The sequence below is a fragment of the Lissotriton helveticus genome, chromosome 9, assembly GCF_964261635.1.
Source record: "Lissotriton helveticus chromosome 9, aLisHel1.1, whole genome shotgun sequence".
In the NCBI taxonomy this organism is placed as follows: Eukaryota; Metazoa; Chordata; class Amphibia; order Caudata; family Salamandridae; genus Lissotriton; species Lissotriton helveticus.
This window is the reverse complement of record NC_136070.1, coordinates 1,068,223,741-1,068,249,682: the sequence shown is the minus strand read 5'-3', so window position 1 is coordinate 1,068,249,682 and position 25,942 is coordinate 1,068,223,741. Positions and strand designations below refer to the sequence as shown.

The 25,942-nt window shown below is 43.9% G+C and overlaps 1 protein-coding gene across 2 annotated transcripts in view; it reads right to left on the bottom strand.

Moving 5' to 3' along the window:
• CFAP92 (cilia and flagella associated protein 92 (putative)) overlaps window positions 1-25,942 on the bottom strand; it is a 385,549-nt gene that overhangs the window by 180,337 nt on the left and 179,270 nt on the right. For both annotated transcript variants that reach the window (XM_078661436.1, XM_078661435.1), the window contains exon 6: window positions 11,035-11,197. In XM_078661436.1, the coding sequence (XP_078517562.1) occupies window positions 11,035-11,197 (163 nt within the window). The remainder of the gene's footprint in view (window positions 1-11,034; window positions 11,198-25,942) is intronic.

Here is a 25,942-nt window from a genome sequence, read left to right as displayed (position 1 = left end):
CCTCCCTAAGCACAGGAGCAGAAAGATGCGTCGGTGAAAAATATCAGCGGGGGGTACCAGGAGCTGGGGCCATGAAACAAGCCACTGATTACCGCTGGTTACTGCCCGCAGGACACCGTTATCAGAGCTACTGCTGCTCTGTGTCATCTGCTCTCTCTCGCAGTTACTGTCCAAGCAGAGTCCGGTTCCAACCCAAATTCCAGTCCTGGCTGAGGGGTTTTTAGGCTTGGAGGCTGTGCTCTCCCTGGCCCCCTCAGATCCTTCCCGACTCTCCAATTACTTTCCCCAGCTCTCCGCTTTCCCACCGCCGCACGCCGTCCACAGGGGGCGCAACCTCCTCAGGATCAGAGCACCGCGAGGCAATGTCGCCAGGTCCTGGTGAACGGCAGGCAGCTGCACCTGGCTTGTCCCTGCTCTGCCCCACCCCGGCAGTCCGCCGCGGGAGATGCGAGAGCCGCGGGAGCCGGCGGGACATAGCGTACAGCTGCAGGGGGACCTCAAGCTGGCCCAAGGCACTCAGTCGGGAGAACTGGGAGGCAAAAGCTGGCAGTGAGCCGCAACAGCAGCCAGTAGCGGGCAGCAACAGCCAGCAACAGTCGAGTCGAGTGGAACGAGTCTTCTCGTGAGTGACTTCCGATTTTGGACATTAAGTTGTGCTTGAGAAACAAACAAAACTATTTGAAAATTAACTTCATTTATCTCCCTAAGAAAACACTCTGGGGTATATTTACTAGGAAGTGGCGGAGCACGTCGTTAGCCTCCTTGGCTTAACGCTCTGCCACTTCCAAAAAGCAGGGCTGCATTGTATTTACAAGGATACAGTCAGTCCTGTATTTCCCCCTGCGCTGGCACTAATTTTAGCTGCCTAGCACCAATGCAGACACCCTTGCACCATAGTGCAACGGTGCCTGTGTTGGGGAAGATTGTTTCCTGCACTTTCCTGCACGTAAACAGTCTTTTCCATGGTGTTTTGTAACTTTTATGTGTGCTGCTCAATGCAGCACACATAGAAGTTGCAAAACGTAATTGTTTTTAATTTATTGTTTATGTGGGGGAAGGGGCACCTACCTGCACATAAACAATCAATGGCCTTTGCTGTTTCTATGTGTGCTGCACAACGCAGCACTCATAGAAACAGCAAAAGCGAGGAGAAATTAAACATTTCTCCTGGTTTTCCCAGGTCTTAATTTTGGCGCTGCCCCATATTTACGCTGCCCTTGTAAATATGGGGCAGCGTCAAAATCAATGGGTGTTGCAGTGGAATGCCCATGACAACACCCATTGCCCGCCCCTTTCACACTAACTATAGCATGAAAGGGGGCCTTATTTACAAGGCAGCATTAAGCAACGTTAAGTGGCTTAACGTTGCCTTGTAAATAAGAGGACGCCCATATCGCCACAGGAACGTCACTAAAAGTGACGTTACAGTGGCAATAGGGGTTTGTAAATATGATCCTCTGGATGTTTTACCTTCTAGCTTGTTCAGATAGTACAGAATTGCTATCTTATCTGTCTGATGCAGAGGAGGCCCCAGTTTGCTTACCAGTCGAGACCACCCTCAACTTCAACATGTTGGTATGATACTGTTTCTCCATTGGAAACCATAGCCCTTGAGTTATTGGACTGTCCATTGGTGTGGCCCATCCCTCTTGAAAGGTATTTGTTATCATAGTCTGTGGGCGCAATAGAGGAAGAAGGGGTACCCTAGACAATAGGCTCTTCCTTTTCTACCACTATCTTGAGAACAGAAGAGAATGTGACAACACATGCACAATAGTTAATGTAGACCTGAAAATCCCTAAATCTGGTAATGTCACGTAGTATATATATTAGCAGGCCCTAACTTTGCCCCATAGACCCCTAGCGTTCTACCCCGTTTTTTAGACCATAGGAGCTAGAATAAATCTATGTCGCCCACTAGCTTGGTATTTTTAACTCACTTCTAGCCCACTCCACCCCACTACACTGTCTGCACTACACATAGTCCATCACTTTAGTGCTCCTACGTAATTCCGCAAGTCGTAGCACGCCTTAGCCCGTAGAGAACTGAGATGGCCCCTATGATGAAGCATGTCACCGTGGGGAAACCCTGGTGAGTGAGGGGACTCAAGAAAGAAAACTTTTTCTTTCAGACATTATTTTTCCAAGTCCAGTGAGTTTTGTGAAATCCGTCTTTCAAACGCTAGGTTCTTGATCCTTAGATTTAGGGATTTTCAGGTCTACATTAACTATTGGAGGGTGAGCCTAGCCATTTTTCCCTCTTTCTCCCCCTTTTTCTTCAAACATATGCACAATGACTTCTTTTTATTCGGATCGAGACTATGATGTCTTGATCAACCAACTCTCCAAGTACAAGTAAACAAACACTACATTTCTGAGGAGGAAAGCTTGACCTCCTTCCGCAGCCTATGGAAAATCTCTGGGTGCTACCTTCAGATGAAAAGGCAGTACCTTGCACTAATTGTGATTTGTGTCAGTTTTCAGTTTTATGAATAATCTGCTACTTTTTCATATAGATACATGAAAATAGGTGTTTTGCAAGCCTAGAGTGCCGGAGATATGAGAAAATGTGGTGAAGAACCAGTATCCTTAATCCCTCTCTCTTCACCCATTTGTTCTTGTTTTGAGGGTCAATGACTATTACCTGAGCCATGAAAAACATCTCATAGAAACTCTGTGACAAATGTCCTCTGTAGGTAGATCTGCATTGTCCATTGCACTTCACTAGATTATCATGCTTTAGCCCATTAAAGTCATCTCTCTTTTCCCTCAGGAGATACTCCTTGAACTTGTTCATGAATCCCAAAAAGAACAATTATAATGGCTTTACACAACCGAAAAGCTAGACACTTTAACAATGCAATAAAGGCATGTCAGATAATCCACTGCTGATGTTAAATACTCTGAGTCATTTAGAGTAAGGTGGAAGGCTTGCCAGCCTGCCAGGTCAGTGGAGGCTGTGACTTCTGCTCCTCCCGCCCTAATATGAGATTTCTGCCAACTTAGTGGGAATCTAATTTTCGACAACTCACTGCGTTCAGTGGAATAACGGTCTCATCAATGCAGTGAAGTCAGAACACTTTGCAGACTGAGTGAAAATATTATTGTGGCCCTGGTTCATGAAATTTTTTTGTGATCAGAATCGTTGTTTGCTTTTCATGCCTGGAATGACATGCCTTGTATGGCAGCCAGGGCATGAAATCTATCAATAGGTTCTACACACCCTCCGCACCCCACCCCAAATCGAGAAGTTACTTCTTCTTGGTACCCTGGCGAGCCTTTGGCGGATTGCTGCCAGGCTAAGGGTTTCCACTGATAGAGCCACTAGATTCTTCACCAGTGGAAATCCTGTGCTTCATGTATTTCTAAATAGGTTCCATATTTAGTTATGTATTTGGTGTTTTGCATAGCACTGGTTCACATTTGGGATTGAGATTCGAGCTCTAAAGAACAAGTTACTTACCTTCGGTAACGCTTTTTCTGGTAGATACAATATCTGCCTATGGATTCCTCACCTTGTGAATATCCCCCTGCGTCAGCAACATTCGGAAATTCTTTTTGTAGCTTCGCACCGACGTGGATCCGGACGTCACAGAGGCACGGCATCGCTCGTGACTCCGCTGACGTCACCGACGCCTATAACAGGCCCACGCCGGCGTGATGACATCAGTTCCGCCCTTTTTTCCGTGCCTTCGAGGCACACGGACCGACCAATGACAGTAGACATATACACAGTATACGCAGTACCAATATCAAGGTAACACACACAGTGTGAAGTAAATGCAATAAAACATTTGACAATAAGATAAATACATAATAGAAACACTGGTATAGAAGAGTGGACAACGGGGAGGCGGGTGGGTCAGTGAGGAATCCACAGGCAGATATTCTATCTACCGGAAAAAGCGTTACCGAAGGTAAGTAACTTGTTCTTCTGATAGATACATCTGCCGTGTGGATTCCTCACCTTGTGAATAGAGTCCCACAGCAGTCCCCACTCCCGGAGGAGGGTGTCCACTCTTCTAGACCAGGAAATCCTGGAGAACAGAGTGTGCAAAGTGACCGTCCCTCCTCACCTCGGAATCCAAGCAGTAATGCTTCGCGAAAGTGTGGAGGGAAGACCAAGTTGCCGCCCTACAAATATCCTCTACAGGAACACCTCTAGCCAATGCTGAGGATGAAGACTTAGCTCTTGTAGAATGAGCCCTTAAACCCTCTGGTGGTTCCTTACCGGCCAAAGAGTAGAAGATCTTTATACAGCGGATTATCCATCTTGATAAAGTTCTTTTATGGACCGCTCTTCCTCTCTTGCAGCCAGCAAAGCCAATGAAGAGCTGGTCATCCAACCGACAGTCTTTAGATCTGTCCAGATAAAAAGACACCGCCCTCTTGGGGTCCAGACGTTGCAACCTCTCCTCCTCCTTGGAAGGGTGTGGGGGAGGATAAAAGGTAGGAAGGGTAATGGATTGACCAAGGTGGAAAGGAGTCACCACCTTAGGCAGAAAAGCAGCCCTGGTCCTAAGAACCATTGGATCAGCATGAATGGACAAGAAAGGGGGCTTGGAACTAAGAGCTTGAAGCTCACTTACCCTCCTTGCCGAGGTTATTGCAACGAGGAAAACTGTCTTAAAAGTCAAAAGGCTCATAGTACATTTGTGAAGAGGCTCAAAAGGAGCACCCATCAGAAAAGTCAAAACAAGATTTAAGTCCCACTGAGGCACAATAAAAGGAGTAGAAGGGAACTTATTCGTGAGGCCCTTCAAAAATCTTAAAACCACAGGAGATTTAAAAAGAGATGGCTGGTCAGGCAAACAGAGAAATGCCGACAGCGCTGAAAGATAGCCCTTCACTGTGGCAACGGCAAGCCCCTGTTGTGCCAGAGAAAGGGCAAACTGGAGAACATCAGACAAATGGGCTCTCAAAGGGTCTATAGATTTCTCCCCACACCAAGTGATACATTTTGACCACCTATAAGAATAGATGGACTTAGTGGAGTCACGCCTGGCTGACAAGATGACATCCACCATGTCAGGCGGGAGAGAAAAAGAACTCAGGTTGCCCCGTTCAATCTCCAGGCATGAAGGTGTAAGGTCTGGAGGTGGGGGTGTAGAACCTGCCCCTCCATCTGGGAGAGTAGATCTGCCCTGTGAGGGAGACCGAGCGGCGGGTGAGAGGAGAGGTGGAGAAGGTCTGAGTACCACACCCTTCTTGGCCAATCCGGGGCGATCAATATAACTTGGGCCCGGTCTTGGCGAATTTTCCTCAGAACCCGAGGAATCAAAGGTATGGGAGGAAACGCGTAAAGGAGTTGCGAGTTCCAACTCAACTGAAACGCGTCCCCCAAGGCTCCATGCATCGGATACTGGAGACTGCAGAATGACAGGCAGTGAGCATTCTCGCGAGTGGCGAACAGGTCCACCCGAGGAGTCCTGCACATCTGAAAGATGTCGTGAACAACCTCCGGGTGAAGCCTCCACTCGTGGTCGGCAGAGAACTGCCGACTGAGAATGTCTGCACGAACGTTCTGAACTCCGGCCAGATGATTTGCCATCAGACAAATCTGATGGTCCTGAACCCAGGACCAGAGACGCAGAGCCTCTCTGCAGAGACACTGCGACCCCACTCCTCCCTGCTTGTTGATGTACCACATCGCGGTCGTGTTGTCCGTCAGGACCTGAACCGACCGACCGCGAAGGGAAGGGAGGAAGGCCTTGAGCGCCAGACGTATTGCTCGCAATTCCAGAAGGTTGATGTGAAGCAATCTTTCCTCTGGAGACCAAAGACCCTTGATCTCCAGGTCCCCCAGATGAGCACCCCACCCGAGAGTGGATGCATCTGTTATTACTGTGGCCACCGATGGAGGAAGTTGAAAAGGATTTCCTTGTGACAGATTGCCTTCCACGCTCCACCAAGACAGATCCGCTGCAGCTTCTCTGGAGATCCTCACTGACTCCCTGAGATCTCCGTTGTGCTGATACCACTGCCTGCGGAGGCACCACTGGAGTGCCCTCATGTGCCAGCGTGCATGATTGACCAACAGAATGCAAGAAGCCATCAGACCGAGCAGGCGAAGAACCTTCAGGGCTGGAACGACCGCTCCATTGTAGAACAAAGGAATAATTTCATGTATGTCGCGAATCCTTTGAGGAGGAGGGAATGCACGACACACAGTAGTGTCCAGTACCGCACCTATGAACAGGTTGCGCTGTGAGGGCACCAGGTGAGACTTGGGTAGATTTATCGAAAAACCCAACCTGTGCAACAACTGAGTTGTCTCATGCAGATGATGGAGCACCTTCTCCGGCGACTCCGCTTTGATCAGCCAGTCGTCCAGATACGGGAATACATGTATCCTCGACCTCCTGAGATGTGCTGCCACCACTGCCATCACCTTGGTGAAGACTCGAGGCGCAGTAGTAAGACCAAACGGAAGGACCACAAACTGGTAGTGTTGCGACCCAACCGTAAAACGGAGATACTTTCTGTGCGACTTCAAGATGGGAATATGAAAATACGCATCCTGCAAGTCGATCGACACCATCCAGTCTTCTTCCAGCAGCGCTTGAAGAACCTGTGCAAGAGTGAGCATCTTGAACTTTTCCTGTTTCAGGTAAAGGTTCAAGATCCTGAGATCCAGAATTGGCCAAAGCCTGCCATCCTTTTTGGGGATCAGGAAATACCGGGAGTAGCATCCCTGACCCCTCTCCTGCTCTGGAACCACCTCTATCGCACCTTTTCGAAACAATGCCAGGACTTCTTCCTGCAGGAGAAGCAGGTGGTCCTCCGAACAATAACCCTGGCAAGGAGGATAATTTGGGGGAAACTCCCGAAAAGGAAGAGCATACCCATTCTCAACAAGATTGAGAACCCAAAGATCCGATGTTATCAATTCCCAATCCTGTAGAAAATGGGTAAGCCGGCCCCCCACTGGGCCCACATGATCTGGAATGGTGGATCTAGGGCTGCTTTGCTGCGGTGGCTGGGGGCTGGGATGGGGAAGAGGAGGAAGAAGAGGAAGCGTTACGGCCCCAAGCTCGGGGCCTTTGTTAGCCTCTATAAGCTCTGTATAATGTGTTTTGCTGCTGCTGTGGCTGCTGCTGGGTTGACTTATAGGTTCGAAAAGAAGATCTGCCAAATCCTCTTGAACGTCTTTCAAAAATGCCCCTGGTCTGAAGGCCCAACGACTTTGCTGTTGCTCTGCTATCTTTAAAGCGTTCCAAAGCAGTGTCTGCCTTTTTCCCAAACAATCCAGACCCGTCGAAAGGAAGATCCATTAATGCAGCCTGGACATCCGTGGAAAACCCACTAGACTTAAGCCATGCGGCTCTTCTTGTCGCTACTGAAGAACCCATGACCCTCGCCACAGAGTCAGCTGTGTCCAATCCACTTTGAATAACCTGCCTTGCTGCAGCTTGAGTATCAGAAATTACCTCCTGAAAGTCTTTCCTATCCTCCTCAGGTATTTTGGGCACCAACTGTTTCACAGTGTCCATAAGAGCGTGGATATAACGCCCCATCAAGCAGGTTGCGTTTGTGGACTTTAAAGCCATACTGGCAGAGGAAAATACCTTTTTAGCAGCCTGATCCTGCTTTCTCGACTCCTTTTCCGCTGGGACCTGCGGAAATGCACCCGTAGATCTTTTGGAACAGGCAGCCTGCACCACCAAACTCTCCGGCAGAGGATGAGAGGTTAAAAATTCCGGGTTTTCAGGAGCTGCTCTATACCTCCTAGCTACAGCTCTAGATACAGCAGGAGCTGATACAGGATTTTTCCAAATCTCTAAAATTGGATCCTTTAAGGCATCATTAAAAGGTAGCAAAGGTTCAGTCACTAAAGAAGGAGAGTGAAGGACCTCTGTGAGCAGATTAGATTTAAATTCTGCAGTTGGTAGAGCAATGTTCAATAAATTTGCGGCTTTCTTTATCACCACAAGGTCCCATTTAGGTGACAGTTCTAGTCCACTAGCTACAGACAGGTCCTCAAAAGGGTCCTCAGAATCCTGTAGTTTGCCCTCCTCCAGATTTTCCCCTCTATATCTTTCCTCTTCCATTAATCTTTGGGCTTCACGCCTAGATCTTAGCTTCACATTCGAAGCCGTCGGATCCGCAATAGACTCCGCCGGAGCCGGCGTCGATCTCGACGTCGGACGAGGGAGAGATTCACGACGTCGCTCAGGGTTCGTCATTAAATTTGATGGAACTGGAGTCGAAGGAATCGGAGTCATCGATCTCGGCGTCGATGGTTTCGGAGTCGAAGGCCTCGCCGGAGTCGGATAATGCCAATGCGGCGTCGGAGCCGGCATAAAGGGCATAAAGGGCGCAGGTGCATAGGATTGAGGAACACCCAGACCATATGCCATCGGACCCATGGGACCAGTAGGAGCCCCAGAGGGATACATAGCCCTTGAATAGATTCCGAACATCGCATTCAGGAAATGCGTAGGGTCCTGACCTGGAGCCGGGAAGGCTGAGTATGAACCCCCAGGTTGCTCTTGAGGGCGTGGAGTTGAAACAACGTCGACCTCTTCTTCGGGCTGGTGCACCGGAGTCGTACGACCTTCGGGCATCTGAGCTCCACTCTCACCAACCTCCTCCTCCTCACCTACATCCTCCCGATCTGAAGGATGGGATGGGTCCGGAGATGGAACAGTCTTCTGCTTCGGCGAACTCGGTGAGTTCGCATGCGACGCCTCAACTTCGACATCCTGTTCCTCCGAAGCCGAAGAAACTACCTTCTCGACCAGTTTCACTTGCGACTTCGGCTTGGAACCCGACTCCTTCCTCGATCGATGTCGGGATTCATGGGTTCTCTTTTTATGCTTCTTTCTAGAAGATCTTGAAGCATGGGCTGAGGACGAATCCGACCGTGACCTCGATCGAGACCTTGACTTCGAGCGCGAGTTTGCGATCTTGATTTCTTCTTTTCTTTTCCTTCTTTAAACTTGGCAATTAGAAGTTGTGCTTCTCTTTCCCGGAGGGCCTTTGGTGTCATCTTCCTGCAGGATTGGCAGTCCTCGACGTCGTGGTCGGAGCTCAGACACCACAAACAGCATTCATGCGGATCTGTAATGGACATTATTTTGTTACATTCTCCGCAGGCTTTAAACCCGGTCTTCTTCGAGGTCATGTTGAAAATGAGAAGACAAAGAGATTAGAAAATTAGCAAGTAACAAAGTTACAGTAAAGGCTACAGACGATCCCAGAAAACCGTTAGCGTCGACGACGCGGAAAAAAGGGAACTGATGTCATCCCGCCGGCGTGGGCCTGTTATAGGCGTCGGTGACGTCAGCGGAGTCGCGAGCGATGCAGTGCCTCTGTGACGTCCGGATCCACGTCGGCGCGAAGCTACAAAAAGAATTTCCGAATGTTGCTGACGCAGGGGGATATTCACAAGGTGAGGAATCCACACGGCAGATGTATCTATCAGAAGTTATACAATGAATTAACAGCCAGCAAAAAAGTAAAATAGAATCTGTGCCTCATTAGAGCCCATGAGGATAAGGAAAAAAACATAATCTGACAATGTTCCCCTGCGACCTTGAAGAGAAGCTTCAGACATATTATTTCTGAAAAGTTTCTATTTTAAGGAGGTTGCTAAAATGAAGGTGGTTTTGTTCATATGAGCTGTGGTCGAATCCATTCTGTAGCTATGGTCCCTCATTTGTAGGGTATGTTACCACGCAATTTTCCAGTTGGGAGGATGTAGTGGAATCGAATATGACACTTTACAATGCACACGTTACAACGCGTGTAATTACAACACATTTTTTACATCGCAAAATCTATTACAACGCATGTTGTTACAACTTATGTTGTTACAACGCATAATCCAATACACCACAATTACTATTCTAACTCCGCTGAGGCGTTACTTTGGGGAATGCGTTGAAATGAATTATGCGATGTAATGACATGCGTTGTAATGGATTTTGCGATTTAAAAAATGCGTTGTAATGACACACGTTGTAACGCGTGCATTGTAGACGATGTTTTCCAGTGGAATCAGATGATACTTGGTGTATGTCTGCTTCGGTAGGGATACTGCAAAAGTATAATAGAATATATGTGGCCCCATACATTTCCTCGCGAGGTATGAACATTGAGTACTGTTTAAACACTACTTATCCCATCACCTTCACCCAATTCTTATCCATCTGAAGGATGTCATGCAAATCTTTGACAAGTAAGTCTACACCATGTCCAAAATGTCATCTGCCATAATCCATCCTCTGCTTTCACACAACACGGAGAGCGCGATATGACTTCTTGAAAGATATCTTTTACATTTTTTTGCTTGTCATTTGGCAAAAAACTTGGTATCTTCTATTGCTACCCTTCAAATGAGGTTAGCAATACTACACTTTACATTGCTTATATCATCTAGGGGCATGTTGATGAAACATTCCTTTCTATTCTTTCACCTTCCTTCTCAGTAACAGCTGAAGTAGTCAAGGATAGGATGACCAGAAAACAAGCTGAACATCATCTGGTGACTTATATATCATTTCTGAAATCAAATGGCATGTAGGCAGATTTTGTTTTGGCTAATTCCCTAGAACAAATAAGACCCTTCTCAAACTGACTCATTTCACAAAGGCAATCCACATTATAAGCAACATAGATATCTAAGAATAATCCAAAGGCTGGAGGAACCTTGGTGGAATCATGCAAGAACAATCTTTACAAGCGACGTATTACACTTATGACTCGCCTTCTCCTTCCAAAACACTGCTGTAAATTCTTCTTGCGTTGGAGCCACATGATATATGTCATTCTTATGGTCTGACCTTTTTTTTTTAATCTTCGCTCCTGATTTCCAGTTTGGGATTTATCCCCAAATTTGGAATCAGGGCCTTAGGCTTTGCACTAGATTACTTAATTACTGTGAGCTATGTAGCTGTAGCAAGCACGATTTGATTTGTCTTCTTGACTGAAAAGTAACATCAATAATGATTAAAGGTTATTATCCCTAAAACAAAAGCATAACAATGAGAAAGCTTGCTGCCTGTTACTCCACTAAAAGAAAATGTCTACCTCAATGAAACACGGTCACCAGCCCTTGAGTGACCACTTGAAGGTGGATGTGCACTAACACGGTCACCAGCCCTTGAGTGACCAGTTGAAGAATGAGGTGCACTGGCGATGGGTGGAAGTTTCTCTGACACTTCAGCTCCAGCTGATAAAGGCTTGAGGTCTGCTGGAAGATAAAACAAATTCACATTTGCTTCTCATACTCTCAAATACATTTGTTTAAAATAATATACCCTGTCTGATGCAAGGAGGAAAATATCAAGAAGGAGCACACTGCAATAAACACAGTTCTCAAACATTAAGGCATTTTTTTCTTTGTGTTCAATGTTGAGTTACAAATGTACAATTGAAAGATACAAACAAACAAATTAACATCAACTGGTAGATCTAATTTCGGTCCTTCAGCTTATCTTTCATATTTTAATTTGATGTATCCCTGACAACTAAAATATATGTCACATATGTGCATAGCCTCCAGAGCAGTGGTCCTCAGGTTTTGACATCTATGGACCCCCAATGAAGTTGGGGACCCATGCCTACACACTTTCGATAATTTAGAAAACTATGCCCAAATACGGACAAGTATATACATCATAAAAATTACGATATATTTACTTCATAAACAAATAAAAAAAACGGATATGTTGTATCTTAATGGGAAACTTGAAGCTTTTCAATATTCGTTTTATTTGTAAAAAAACAAAGCGATATAATTGGCTCTAGCACATCACTTTGTCTTTTTTACTCTAAATACATGCTCTCTTTTTGTCAGTGCATACCATTTTTTTTAATTTGAGGTAGCCTATCACCCATACATTTTTCTGCTTGATAAATGTATTCTGCTTCAACGAATCAAGATAAGAATATGCACTTAGGCCCAGATTTGTATCAGGGTGGATGGGCCATGGGAAAGCCATGCGGACAGAGTAAATTACTCCATCGCCTTGGTGCAGTGGCCCCCCCACCTAATTCAGAAATGACTGGCAGCACGGTTGTTCCTGAAAATGCATTTTATTGTTTGCTACAGGGCTGCACTGGAAGGACCCAGTCCTGTAGCACATAGTATTCTTATTTTATTTTCAGAAAAAAACCCTGAAACAGAATTTCTGTAATGAAAAAAAAACACTCCTCTCGGCATAGGGAGCATTATAATGGTTTTACTGTTCCTTATAACCAGGTATATTAAAATATGGCCCTCTGGTCCACTCTTCAGTTCACTTTCTGGATCTGCGGGAGGACTCTCGGAGGACAGCCTGCTTCTGTGGACTGCTGTGGACTTCATAAAACTACTTTGCTGCACCTGGAAGGACTGATTTGCTGCCTGGAGCCTGCCTTGAACCCTCGGAGGCCTGCCCTGCTTTATCGCTTGAACCTAGGACTGCCAGAGTGACTGCAAGTGCTAGTTTAATGTCCTCCTGTTTAGAGCCAGAGGGACATAACAGGTTGCCACCATACTGAACCTGCACTTGGATCCAGTCTGAGTGAGTCCCAGCCCCCAAGTGATGCCCCTCCAGTCCTGGACCCTTGATGGTGGTGCTTAAAGTGCCCAGATAGCCAAATCTAAACTTTGGATAAAAACTGCTCTGAGAACCAAGGGAATACCGGGACCAACCTGCTTGCCTATCCGTCCAAAGTGCATTATAGGTCGACCTGACTTCACGGCTGCTCCGGCCACGTTCTTCTCCGCAGCAGCAAATCCTGTTTAGCTATCCTTCACCAAATGGGTCTCTGCCCTCCTGTAACTATTGTCAGCTACAGCCTCCTGCTTCATCCCACTTTACATTTTTGACTTCCATAAAGGTGACTAGATCCAACCGTAGAGATTTTCACTGCAGGAAAATGTGCCCTCATCCATGAGTTCTTTTAATCCTTGTCTCAAATCAGTAGTGAACTAGATGAATACTAGTACCTTAAGGCTCAACTCAAATAAGATCGAGATTCTTTTCTTTGGCATCGAGTCCACCCCTGATTCTAGCCTTTTGTGGCTGTCGGAGATGCTCCCCCCTTCTGTCTTCAGTGGTATGAAAGCTAGGAGTGAAATTTGACTCAGACCTCATCTTTGAACCTCCTGCACTATCTGCTACCTCTTTTTTCACTCTGAGGCCCCAAGAAGGATTCTGCTCCTGATTCCTGTGGAATATCGTAAGACGATTGCTCATGCATTTTTTACCTCTAAGTTGGATTACTCCAATACTTTGTCCCTGGGGCTCCCAGCCTTTCTTATTCAGAGTCTCACAACTATTCAGAATGCTGCTGCCCAGCTGATTCTTTAACTTCCTGCCTGGATTTTGGTATCAAGATACTTAGGTCATCTTCACTGGCTTCCAGTGAATAAAAGGATCTAGTTTAAGGAACTCACCTTTACCTTTAGCATATACAATCACAAGGGCCCTCTCTACCTTAGGCGCTGTTGTAAGCCTTACACCCAGGTGTGATCTTTGTGTTCCAATAATCTCTAACTTTTTCAACGCCCCTGCATGCATAAGGCCAAAAGAGGAGGTAGGTCCTTCATCTTCTTGGCAACCAGGTTGTGGAATGTGCTTCCCCTTGTTCTGAGAAGCAGCCCATCTGAAACTATTTTTAGAAAGGGTCTAAAGACCCTACTCTATGATTCCTGTATCAACATTACTTAACACAATTTTCTTGTGGGTGACCCTTTCTGCTAGCGCCGGGACTCCTCCTTCGAGGTAGCTGTGTGCTTTAAGAATGTATTGTATTGTACTGTAACTTTGTCCATTGGCTCCACCACCACGATGCTACTTCCAAAAATACTGCATGCATCCTTGCCTCACTAAACTTTACCTTCTCAGGACATGTTTCTTGAAGTCCAAAGGGAAGCACCGACCGGGCCCAATCCTCTTCTTGTATCTGACCTGTGCTCCATAGCGTTCAGCCATATTTTTCTACTTTGAACCAGTTTCGCACAACTAGAAGGACGTGGTTGACTTTTTTTTATCTTTTAAACACTAGTGTTTTACTCAACACTTTAAAACGTCATTACCCCTGTTCTACTGGTTGGATTTTTGTTATTTTTGGTGTCAAATAAATTATGAAATTCTACTCTATTTTTCTAAATTGATGTGGGATTTTTCTTCTGTTGTGTCTTCACTGTATTACTGTATGTGTGTCGCATAAATACTTTACAGATTGCCTCTACGTTATGTAGTGTAGTTCCTATTATCCCAATAGGCTCTGCGCATTGGAATAATACCTCCAATAGTATAGACCTAGACCAGACGTTAACTAGGTCTTCTACTGTCGATATTAGACTTAAAGTTTTGGGTTTGCCAGCTAGCTCAGAGTTCACTAGAAACTTTCTCGAATAGACAAGGAGGAGTTGAACCTCCCTGGATAGACAAGAAGGGATTTAGTTTCTGACAACCATAGAACATGACAACTTTGCTCTCCCCTAATCAAGAGTATATCTCTAGAGTCGTGTGAAAACAAAAGACAACTTATTTTACTCAGTCAGTACGTGCATTCTTAGTTTCACCAGATTGTAGAGAAAAGGAAGAGACGGGCGTGTTCAATAAAAGATGTTATTTATTGATCAGTCTCTTTTCTCGTACAAGAGAAATGGATCGATATTATCGCAATACTTATGGTTAAGTAAAGTGCACACAATAAAAGCAGAAGTATAAAATAATACTGTAAAAACATTTATATGGTTTCTAAGCCATATGGTGTTTTAAAATGGACAGAATAGATACATACATATAAATCATTTGACTAATCGTACTCAACTGGTGCTTCTAACTACGCCTACCCCAGTGTACCTGACCTAAGCCTAATACGTGGGCGGGGATAGAAAGTAGCAGTTTAAGTTAAGTTTGTTTTGCCAAGTGACTGACTCAAGAATTCTCTGCAAGGGGTTATTCAGTTCTGTACCTTGAATCTAGGATGGTTGAGGGATGGTATCTCTCGTCTGAGGTCTCGATATTCCAAGCTGCCTGCGAGGGCTGCTCGGAAGCGCCGGAGCTGGATTTCTCGGCAGGAGAAAGCAGCGTCTCGTTCTCAGCGCGTCAGGAAGGCGGGGCAGCGCCAGTGGGCTTTGCTCTCTGCTGGGCTTCGGCAAGTCTCGCTGCTCCGATCTCGTCACCACCGCGTGTCTTTGCTTAAGGCAATGTCGGTAATATTTATACCTGTAAGGTGCCGAGATTGACGTAAGGATGGACATAGATACGTCACTAAGGATGTCATACGAGCTGGTCATTAGCACATTCTTTTACTGAAGTTCTCGGGGAAATCAAAACAATGGCCGCAGGGTTTTTCCCAGGTTGTCATAGGTTTGATTTGTTTTGAGGACTCCGTATGCCTTATCAGGGGCTGGAGGAATATTGCTTTGCCTAATTAGATGGCAAGCGTTATGACCTAATCAGATAACGCGCTCCTGTGCCGTGGTCTGGCGTAATCAGATAACGGTTTCTGCATCATGGGATGGCTGCTAGTTAACTTGTTAACCAGAATAGGGTCAGGAATAGGGGGATCGATACAGAACCTATAGGAATACATCACACCCACTCCACGCTAACTATGGCCATATTTACGAATCTAGGCATAGTAAAACATACTGTAGAGTATCGTGTATACCTTACCACCCCAAAATACATATAATGCATTTCGAAATTATGTAATGTACGGGAAAAAATAAAATAGCCATATGTACTATATGCACTTAAGCAGTAGACTAATGCTTAATTAATCACGCATGTATACATTATTAGTAATCGAATATGAGAATTACACATGAAATGGCTCTTAACACAGAAGAAAAGTTCGAGACCACTTCATCACAGTTCAAGAGAAAAAAATATTTATGAACATACCAGCGGGCAGCTAATGTCTATGAAGTTTCTAAAAACAGAAATTAGTTCTTTAAGAATAGTTCTTACTTTAAGCAGAAGAAAAGTGTCCCGTAAAATTTAAATAAAAAAATTATTTTGGGGCTGCTAAAAAAATTGCTGTCCGTGGACTGGAGGAAAAGTTGATCTTGCTACTTTATTATTAAAGTTGAAGGCCAAATTCAAGCTGTCGGGAACGCCGTGTGCTAGCTTGTTCAAGAGTCGTTATTTCTGCTCTGGCGAGAACATCATATCATTGAGACTGCTGAAAAAGCTGTCAACAGCTTCCTGTGAGAGTTCCACTAATTCGGAAAAGGATGTAATCATACATTCATGTGCATGATCGTCTCCATTGACGTTTTGAGTAGTATTGCTGACAGAAGGTTGTACCTGATCGATGCTGCTTTCATCCTGATCTTCACTACCCCTTAATCGTAGTGGTGAAGTTTCCACGAATGCCGTCATCAGGATTGGCAGCCGTTGAGGGCAGCACAATGCATGAGCCTTTACCGGACCCAACAATGTTTCTGCATCCATTGGCGCATCCGATTGTAGCGTCAGACAGGTGTCCAACACGCATTCTTCTCCGCACAGCATGCACCTTAATACAGGTAAAACACATCTTTGCCATATCGGCCGAAATGAAAGAAACCAAGTCATGTTCAGGTCTCTAAGCCGGGTTAGTCCCAGGATTTTTGATATCCGGTCCCGGTATCCAATGGCTCGGATTGTTTCTTCCCTTGTCGCGGGTGTTTTGTCTGTGACATGGTTTGCCATAACGAAATATAAGGACTAAGAATAGGATTCCTGCAATTAGTCCCAAAATGAGGGGAACTCCTCCAAAAATCGAATGGACGAAGTCTGGAAAAATACCCAGTATGGCTTTGAATGGTGTTAATGCCATCGAAAATACTGTCTTAAATACATTTGAGACTCCACTGGTATCAGAAATATTTAAGATTTCATTCAGGATTTCTGCGAAATGTATGGGGGAATTAGTTGATACCAATGAGTGAATCTCTGCAGTCGTCCTTGCGACTAGGAGATCATACGTTTCTTTTGATGACGTGAGCCTGGTCGGCGTCTGAAGAAGCACTGTTTTCATTCTGCTTAAAGTATCAACTCGAATAGAAGTAATTTTCAAGTTAGGCCATGCCCTTGCCTCCCTGTCTGGAAAGGAGCTGGGGAACAATAAGCGTCCACAGCACATGACCTTCGCAGTCGTACTAACGAGATAAGGAACCCCGGGCAGTAGACTACAACATCTGCGATCCACAATTAGAATGTAACTCCCGTTACAGAGTCTTTTAAAGAATGGTTCTATCTCTGTTGCAGGTGTGCCTAGCTGGTGACATGAAAGGTTATTTGAGTTCCCTTCACAGGCTCCATGCAAACTAATTCCATTACACAGAAGTGTACCGCTTAGTGACATTGCACAATTATTGCCACTAAGAAACACTTTCTGTGCTTTATTACTGACACATGCATGTGAATAGGGCAAGTTCCATGTTGTCTTAATGTACCCTTTTCCCAATTTTTCGTACATGCCAGCCTGTATATATTTTTGGCAGTATTGAAACCTGAAAGTAGATATCGGAATATTAATTATCCCATGTATTATCCATTCAATGACAGGTCGTTCTGACATTGTCAATGGTAATCTCTCGAGTTTCTCAATGCTCAGGATTGTATAATCAGCACCCTTCTGTGCCATACTGATCTGTTTATCAGTAAGGTTAAAGATATTGAATAGTGACGTTGTGTTGATTAAACGCCAAGGCACATAGCCTGAACGCAGATTTTGTAACGTCCAGCCAAGCTGTACAATAGAACGCAATTGAGACTGACCGTGTTGTAACAACAGTAAGTCTTGCGATATTATGTCGATTGCTGATGACACAATGCTGTCCAATGAAAAGATTCTGGAGGACAGAGTCATTAACCCATTGTCCACTACAGAAAGCGATTTTTCCAAATTAATACGGTCAATTTCCCGTATACTTTCTGCTGTCTCAATTTGAGTTATCTTCCAGGCCTCGTTGTAAGCTGCATATATAGAGGCTGCTATGACGCGTTTTTGACGCTGTTTGCGCGGTCCCATAATGAAATCACGCAAGTCAGCACCATCAGTAAGTAAAGTTAGGTGTTGCTTAATTTCTGTCAGTGTGGAAGTTTGTAGCCATTGAAGGCAGAGTTTGCCCACACTGTAGGTGGTGATTATCCCTGGGTGTTGTCTTTGGGAATATCTAGGGTCTGGCCTGGTCAATGTGAACCCCTGTGTTTTGTTCAGGAATCTGTCTTGACAGTTATTAGTATCTGTGGGCCAGATTAACCATTGTTTCCAATCAGGATGTGTTCTGTTTTGGTTTAATACATAGTTCACGTCTATCTCTTCATCTGCAGAGTTATTGCTGTTCATTGTTGGTTTTGGAATAGACGGTTTATTTAAGTCTTTGATTTTGGCTAGGCCAAGACAGGTAGTTTGTTGAATAGTTTCATTCAGGAATATAATTTGTTCTGGGATCATGAAGGCTCTAAACAATGATTCTATACCTTGTACTTGCCATTCTTTTGTACCCCAAACACTTTTAACTTCAACATTTTTGTCCCAATAATCAAAACCAAATGTATTCATTTGTTCAAAAAATGAGTCCGAATATATCAATTTCGTGTTTGTAAGCATGGTTTTTGTTCCTGTCTTATTTGACAATTTGAAATAAAATGTTTCAGCTTTACTTGTATTGAACCCTGAAAAATAAGAATATTTGTCATAAACGGTTCTTGAGCTTCCTTTTGGAGGGGTTGCACAATGTTCCCATTGATTATAATTTAAAACATTTCTAGGTTGTGCAGATTTATGTAGAAAATGGTTACCATAGTGGTTGTAGCAGTACATACTATCATAATTAGATGAACCCTGCAAATAATCATGTTTGGTAAATTTAGCAGACATCACCAGATCAGACATCATGTTATTAATACTTTCAAAGTCCCAATCATCAGCAAATGAGTTTGGTTTTACAAAGTCACTCAACGAGATCTTAATTTGGTGTGGATATTTGAGGATCTCAACCGGACCATAAATTTCATAGTCAGTATTGTCCCATGCTACCCCACCCGGTATAGGATTTGCTGTGAAATTGACTGAAGAAAGTTCTCTTTTCTCGACGTGTGAAGACGTGTGTGGCTTGAGGATCAAGTTGATTTTCTGGCTTGCTGTGTCCATTTTAGCATATTTTCCCTCAATGAAGCGTCCCAAACATAGTATCATGATGAGCCAAAGTATCAGGATAAATACACCAAAGGACACCCAAAATTCAATCCATGGAGAAATCAGATAGGTTTCTTTCAGCTGTTTCAAAAGTTCCTTAGCTTTATCTTTAAAAGTTTTTGTTGATGGCTGTGTCTTTGATTCACTTAGATCTTCAGAAGAATCATCAAAGTTGATGAAGTAGCCGGATGCCGTTCTGTCTATTGTTCCAATTGCTTCAGGATTACTGTTTCTTGCAGCTTCAGCATATTCATTTGTTACTTCATTGTAGGTTGGTGTGTTTCTACTAAATGTTTTTATTTGGGTTTTCAGAGGTGTGAGTTCCATTGCATTGTTGCATAGTACTTGTTGTTGTTCTGTAGGCGTTTCGAATGTGATTAGCCTTTTAGTTAGCACCTCTGTATTTGTAGCAAACCTTGGTGTTTTACTACTTATCGGGAGTCCACTTGGCCTACTGTTTGTTATTGGCCACATGATTGTGGTTTCACCAGGTCGATGGATACAACTCGGTTCTCCTTTTTACCAGCAAGCGGCGGTAGTACAACTGATCTTGTCCCGTTGATAGACAAGACAGGAACTGCTTTTCTGTAAGAAGGCCCAAATTCCTTCTTTACCGCGATCTTTTCTCTGACTAGATCCCCGATTTTTGGAATCCAGACAGGTCTTGCTGGGACAGGTGGTGGTTCTTCAGTTGTTTTTGGCTGCTGTTTCAACTTTATGTTGCTCAGGTCTTTTCTTGTTTCGTTTAAGTCCTGTAAAATAGCCAAACGATCTTTGATATCAAAGCTTTTTTCTTTCACCACTGAAGTCTGACTGTCAAGATCTAAGACTAGCATCCTAGTCCCAAACAGTAATTCGTACGGACTGAATCCCTTCAGAGAATTTCTTGGCAAGTTATTTAGACTACGTTGGACACTTATTAGATGTTTGACCCACCCAGCTCCCGAACCTAATACCTTTGCTGTTATGCCTTGGTTTTTTCTTTACACCATCCCGTATCCCTCAGGAAGGAAGTGAGAAGAATCCCGCTTCGCTATGCTCATTTGGCCGTGCTTTCCCACAAGCTTTGAGGGCTAAAATGAAAACATTGGTCAAACGTAGCATGCTCCTAGCGTATATGCCATTTAGACTCGCAAATCTTTGTATAACAGTCCCGACGTCAGCCGAGTGCTGGGGTCTACATTTATAAGTGGAAACTAGTCTTTATTTGTTAATGGGACGAATTATTTATACTTGTTTCACTGATTATTGTTTAGCCCTTATTGAGTGAAACGCCATGGTATTACCCCGTTCCTCTCGCCGCTGCGATCTCTGTTGCAGCCTGGGCATTTTTTTACAAAAATGTGATGATGCAGGCTCATGCCTGGCCACCAGTACACTGATTGTAGTTCTTCCAGAGAATCTTTTAGTTTGAGGTGTCTGAGACCCTCGCCCATATGTGCGTCTGCTATTAACAAAGTTCTCCTGTCCTTGTTTGGAATTACTCTATCCCCCACTCCAGGGATTCGAGCAAAAGGAACGGAGTTCGCATCGATTATGTATGTATATTTGAGTGGGTAACTGATCGGTAACGCTGAGCAGTCGCCTTTTGATGACGTTTTCACCGCCAGCATTGTTTCACCGTCAATGTATTTTACTGCACGCTTTTTTCTAGCTACGGAAGCCGATTCAGTTGCTACCGCTGTGGCTTTCTCAGCCAATGAATTCCCTGCAACGTGAACGCCATCACGCTGATGACTCAGTGAGTGTATCACGTGAGTCTTTGGTAGTTCTTTCTTTAACAGAACTATTTGTTCCCAAAGCAGTTTTTGCTTTATTGTTGCACCTGTGTCATCTTTGTAACCGTTTTGAATCCATTTCTGTAAATGGCTGTTATATGATTTGACGCAGTAATACGAATCGGACACTATGAGTGTCGGGAATTCGCGATCTGCATTATCTAGCGCCATTTTCAATGCTATTATTTCAGTCTGTTGTTCTGAATTAGTTTCTACTGAGTGTGTTTTTGTTAATAGAGGTCTTAGTATACCTCCGCGCCACACTTCTTTTGTAATCTCACATGTGGGGTTGTATGCTTGTTCTCCCCAAACGGATGGTTGAGCATGTCCGTCTGTATAGATTACACAAGCGTACTGTCGTAATGGCAGAATGTCGATTGGCAGAGGGAATATTCTTTCATATTCTAGATATTTTAGTTCCTCTAGTTCTGGATCAAAGTAGTATTTTATTTTGTCCATTGTAATGGAATTCACCCATTGTATCCATTCCGGATTCAATGCTGTTGTTGGTAAATTACACGGGGTTGTTAATGCCTCAAAGGCTGATTCCGCTGTTCTGACTGTGATGTGTCTACCGTCAGCTTTATCTTTTTCTCTAGCTATTGCGGTCTGAACTGTATGAACAATGTTTTCTTAATGCTGAATTTCTTTTCAGCTTCTGTGTACAAGTGCGATTTGAATGCAATTGGTACCTTTTCTCCCTCATTAGAGGTCAGGTATGTGAATCCGCATCTTCCTGGGATGACTCGAATCACAAGGTTGCGTGTGTTATCACGTGTTTCTAATTTTGTTTTAATTAACATATCTGTTTGTAAGGATCTCAGAATTTCTGTGTGTTTTTGAGTCCAATTTGTTTTTTTAAATTCTGGTTTTATTAGATCATAAAGGGGTTTGACCCTTTCTGCGTAATTTGCAATGTATGTTCTTCCGAAATTTAGGAAGCCTAGAATTGACTGTAAGTTTTTTAGTGTTCTAGGTGCTTGGAGTACGGCACATTTCTCTAGGAAATTGTCAGCCAGGCTTTTGCCTTCACTTGATAATTCATATCCTAAGAACAGGACTGTTAGATGGGCAATTCTAGATTTTTTAAAGTTGAATTCGTAACCCTCTGCTGCGAACCCAAGTATTATGGTGTTCACTCTCTTCAAGTGAGTATCCAAGTCATCTTCTGTTAGGTATATGTCGTCGACATACGATAATGCTTCGTCATCATAGGTTTGTAGTAACTCTGTTACCCTCGCTGAGAATACTCCTGGGCTGTTCTTGTACCCCTGGGGTAACCGACAGAATTCTTTTTGAGCGCCATTTATTGAGAACGCTGATAAGTATCTGCTCTCTGGTGCTATATTTTGACAAAAGAATCCATTAGAGATGTCTAATGTTGTTTTATATTTTTTGCGCACTATGTTATTCATTAGTGCAGCACTATGCGAGTTTTGCACTGCAAAAGTTTTGCAACATGAGTTAAGGTGTCTGTAATCCAAAACTAGACGATATGAATTGTCTGGTTTGGAGACAGGAAACAAAGGGTTGTTCATTTGTGAGGTGCAAGTTTCAATCACCCCCTGGTGTTCTAGTTGATCTAGAATTTCTTTTACCTGTTTTTTAGCTTCTTGCTTGATTGGATACTGCCTTTGTGCAGTAGGTTGTGATTTTAACTGGATTTTGTGAGGAGGAGAGTCCTCATCCCATCCTACATGATTTTTATATAAAGCAGGAGCTTGAGCTACTGCCCACTTTCTTGCAAGTGTATATTTTCTATGAATTGGAATATGATTTGAGAAGGCAGGCATAATTATTTCTTCGCCATGTGGGCACTCCCTGACGAACTCTGGTGGCCAATCTTTTTCAGCTAGAAGGATGTCATAGCCCTTGGAGAGATTATCCCAAAAAAGGCCCCTTATTTTCCTAGTCTTATCCCCTTCTATACGTAAAGTTATTTCATATATTTTGTGAGGTTTGCTAACTCTGGTGTCTGCAGTTTCCACCTGAATGTATTCATTCGTGTCCACTGTCTCCAGATGATTCATAAGGACTTTGCGTGCTATGCTCACTTCTGCTGCGCTGTCTAGCATTGTCTGAGCCCACTCTCCGTTTTTCAGCTGTGTCCTCAGTATTCTCGGCATTGTTGAATACTTTAATACTGGCTACCTTCTTCTTTGGAAACTGTAATTTTTTATTTGGATGAGCAGGTTCCTTGTCTTTGGACTTGACGTGCCCTTCCCTGGGTTCCGATCGTCCTCTTCTTTCCGATTTCTGCGAGGAAGTCTGAAAAGATTGAGAGGGACGTGTATCAAAATCTTGATATCTATCCGGTTTCTTTATGTTATCCCTATTTCTAAGGTTGTATTTTTTCACAGAGGGCTCCCTTTGGGGAGACTTGGGTCCTTGGTCCGGAGATCTTTCTCTCCGCCGAGGAGACCTTCCTCTGGACTGGAATCTCTTTTCTTTTGGATTGGATTGTTTGTTTCCATCCCAGTTCTTCTTTTGACTGTTTAGATTATTTTTAATAAATATTTTTTCAGGACTTTCAATTAGTTGGGGCTTCACTGGTATTCCACCCAAACTATCTCTACCTAGCTCTTCATAGGATTTTTCTATAATTCTGGCAATTTCAGCTGGTTGGTCTGCTATATCTGTCTCTTTTAACCTCTGGCGGATCGCCACATTCGCTGCTTCCCCTTTTATGTTGGCTAGTAATATTGCCGAGACCTGCTTGAAGTCTTTTAGTAATTTCATACCGAGAGTTAAAGCGGGTTCTGGACCGTATTCGTCTTGAATTTGTTTTAGAACATCTGGTATTACCGACATGGATGGTACACCATGTGTTTTTGTGTAAATGGAAGCAAAGACTGTACCCCAAGTGTCACAGTCCTCCACGTGTGGTGCGATTCCCATTGGAAGACAGATAGTCAGAATCCTGTGTTTATCCACAGGAGTGGTGTCTGGAAACACCGCCTCTATTTGGGTGATTTTTTGTGCTAACCAGAATGGTATTTGTTCCCGTTTAGCTGGTACTTTACCTAGGCAGGACTGTATGTTCTGTGGTGTAATTTTATTTGTGTTCCCCTGATGTGGGGTCAGCTGTGGAATTTTAACTACAGGTTGGATGGTTGAAGTCCGCATTACATATTGGACTAGTTGTCTATATATTTTAATTAATTGTTTTAGTTGTACTAAAACATCTGCTGCAGACATCCTTTCGATGTCTGGATGTGGTGTGTATCCGGCTAGGACCGGCCACGTTGCTCCTGGTCTACCTAGTGGACCGAGCCTGATGATGTGATTATTATGTTTTAGGGCGCCATTAAACAAGAGCAGGTGCTCTTGGAATTTGAGTGGTACTTCCACTTCCTCGAAAGGAGTGTAGGTATCCGGTGGTTCCTCTATTTTATAATAGTGGAACTCTTTTGTTACAGCATTTGCTGCTGGAAAGTGTATCCATGAATAGAATACCTCTGTCTGCCGATATTCGTGTGCCTCAATTACGAATATGACTGTACCACCTCTTGGTGTCAGTCCATTGTCTATAAGTTTTAACGTTATAGATCTTCTTATGTTGACCGGGATGAGTTTTATATCCGGGTCTGCTTCTTGCATAGTATTATCAGCTTCTATTATTTCAGCTGCTAATCTAGCTCTCTCTCTTTCATCATCACTGTCTACCATTTTACCGACAGGAAGGTTTTTCTGTTTGTTTGCAGATCAGGTTTCTTACGGAAACAAAGATTAGATGCACAATATTTTGGAACAGTGTATCCTTCAACGTTGATTGAACCAAGAACCATACATAGGAGTTCCCTCCTGCGAGGTTTGGCGGATTTTACCTCTCACCCACTCCAGACGTCTTTGGAGTATTATGGGAAAAAGGGGTCTGAGTGAAAGAGCACGACTGAGTTACTCTAAAGTCTTGCGTTAGTTTTATCGCCTATCCAAACACGTTGGGCGCCATGTAGTGTAGTTCCTATTATCCCAATAGGCTCTGCGCATTGGAATAATACCTCCAATAGTATAGACCTAGACCAGACGTTAACTAGGTCTTCTACTGTCGATATTAGACTTAAAGTTTTGGGTTTGCCAGCTAGCTCAGAGTTCACTAGAAACTTTCTCGAATAGACAAGGAGGAGTTGAACCTCCCTGGATAGACAAGAAGGGATTTAGTTTCTGACAACCATAGAACATGACAACTTTGCTCTCCCCTAATCAAGAGTATATCTCTAGAGTCGTGTGAAAACAAAAGACAACTTATTTTACTCAGTCAGTACGTGCATTCTTAGTTTCACCAGATTGTAGAGAAAAGGAAGAGACGGGCGTGTTCAATAAAAGATGTTATTTATTGATCAGTCTCTTTTCTCGTACAAGAGAAATGGATCGATATTATCGCAATACTTATGGTTAAGTAAAGTGCATACAATAAAAGCAGAAGTATAAAATAATACTGTAAAAACATTTATATGGTTTCTAAGCCATATGGTGTTTTAAAATGGACAGAATAGATACATACATATAAATCATTTGACTAATCGTACTCAACTGGTGCTTCTAACTACGCCTACCCCAGTGTACCTGACCTAAGCCTAATACGTGGGCGGGGATAGAAAGTAGCAGTTTAAGTTAAGTTTTGTTTTGCCAAGTGACTGACTCAAGAATTCTCTGCAAGGGGTTATTCAGTTCTGTACCTTGAATCTAGGATGGTTGAGGGATGGTATCTCTCGTCTGAGGTCTCGATATTCCAAGCTGCCTGCGAGGGCTGCTCGGAAGCGCCGGAGCTGGATTTCTCGGCAGGAGAAAGCAGCATCTCGTTCTCAGCGCGTCAGGAAGGCGGGGCAGCGCCAGTGGGCTTCGCTCTCTGCTGGGCTTCGGCAAGTCTCGCTGCTCCGATCTCGTCACCACCGCGTGTCTTTGCTTAAGGCAATGTCGGTAATATTTATACCTGTAAGGTGCCGAGATTGACGTAAGGATGGACATAGATACGTCAATAAGGATGTCATACGAGCTGGTCGTTAGCACATTCTTTTACT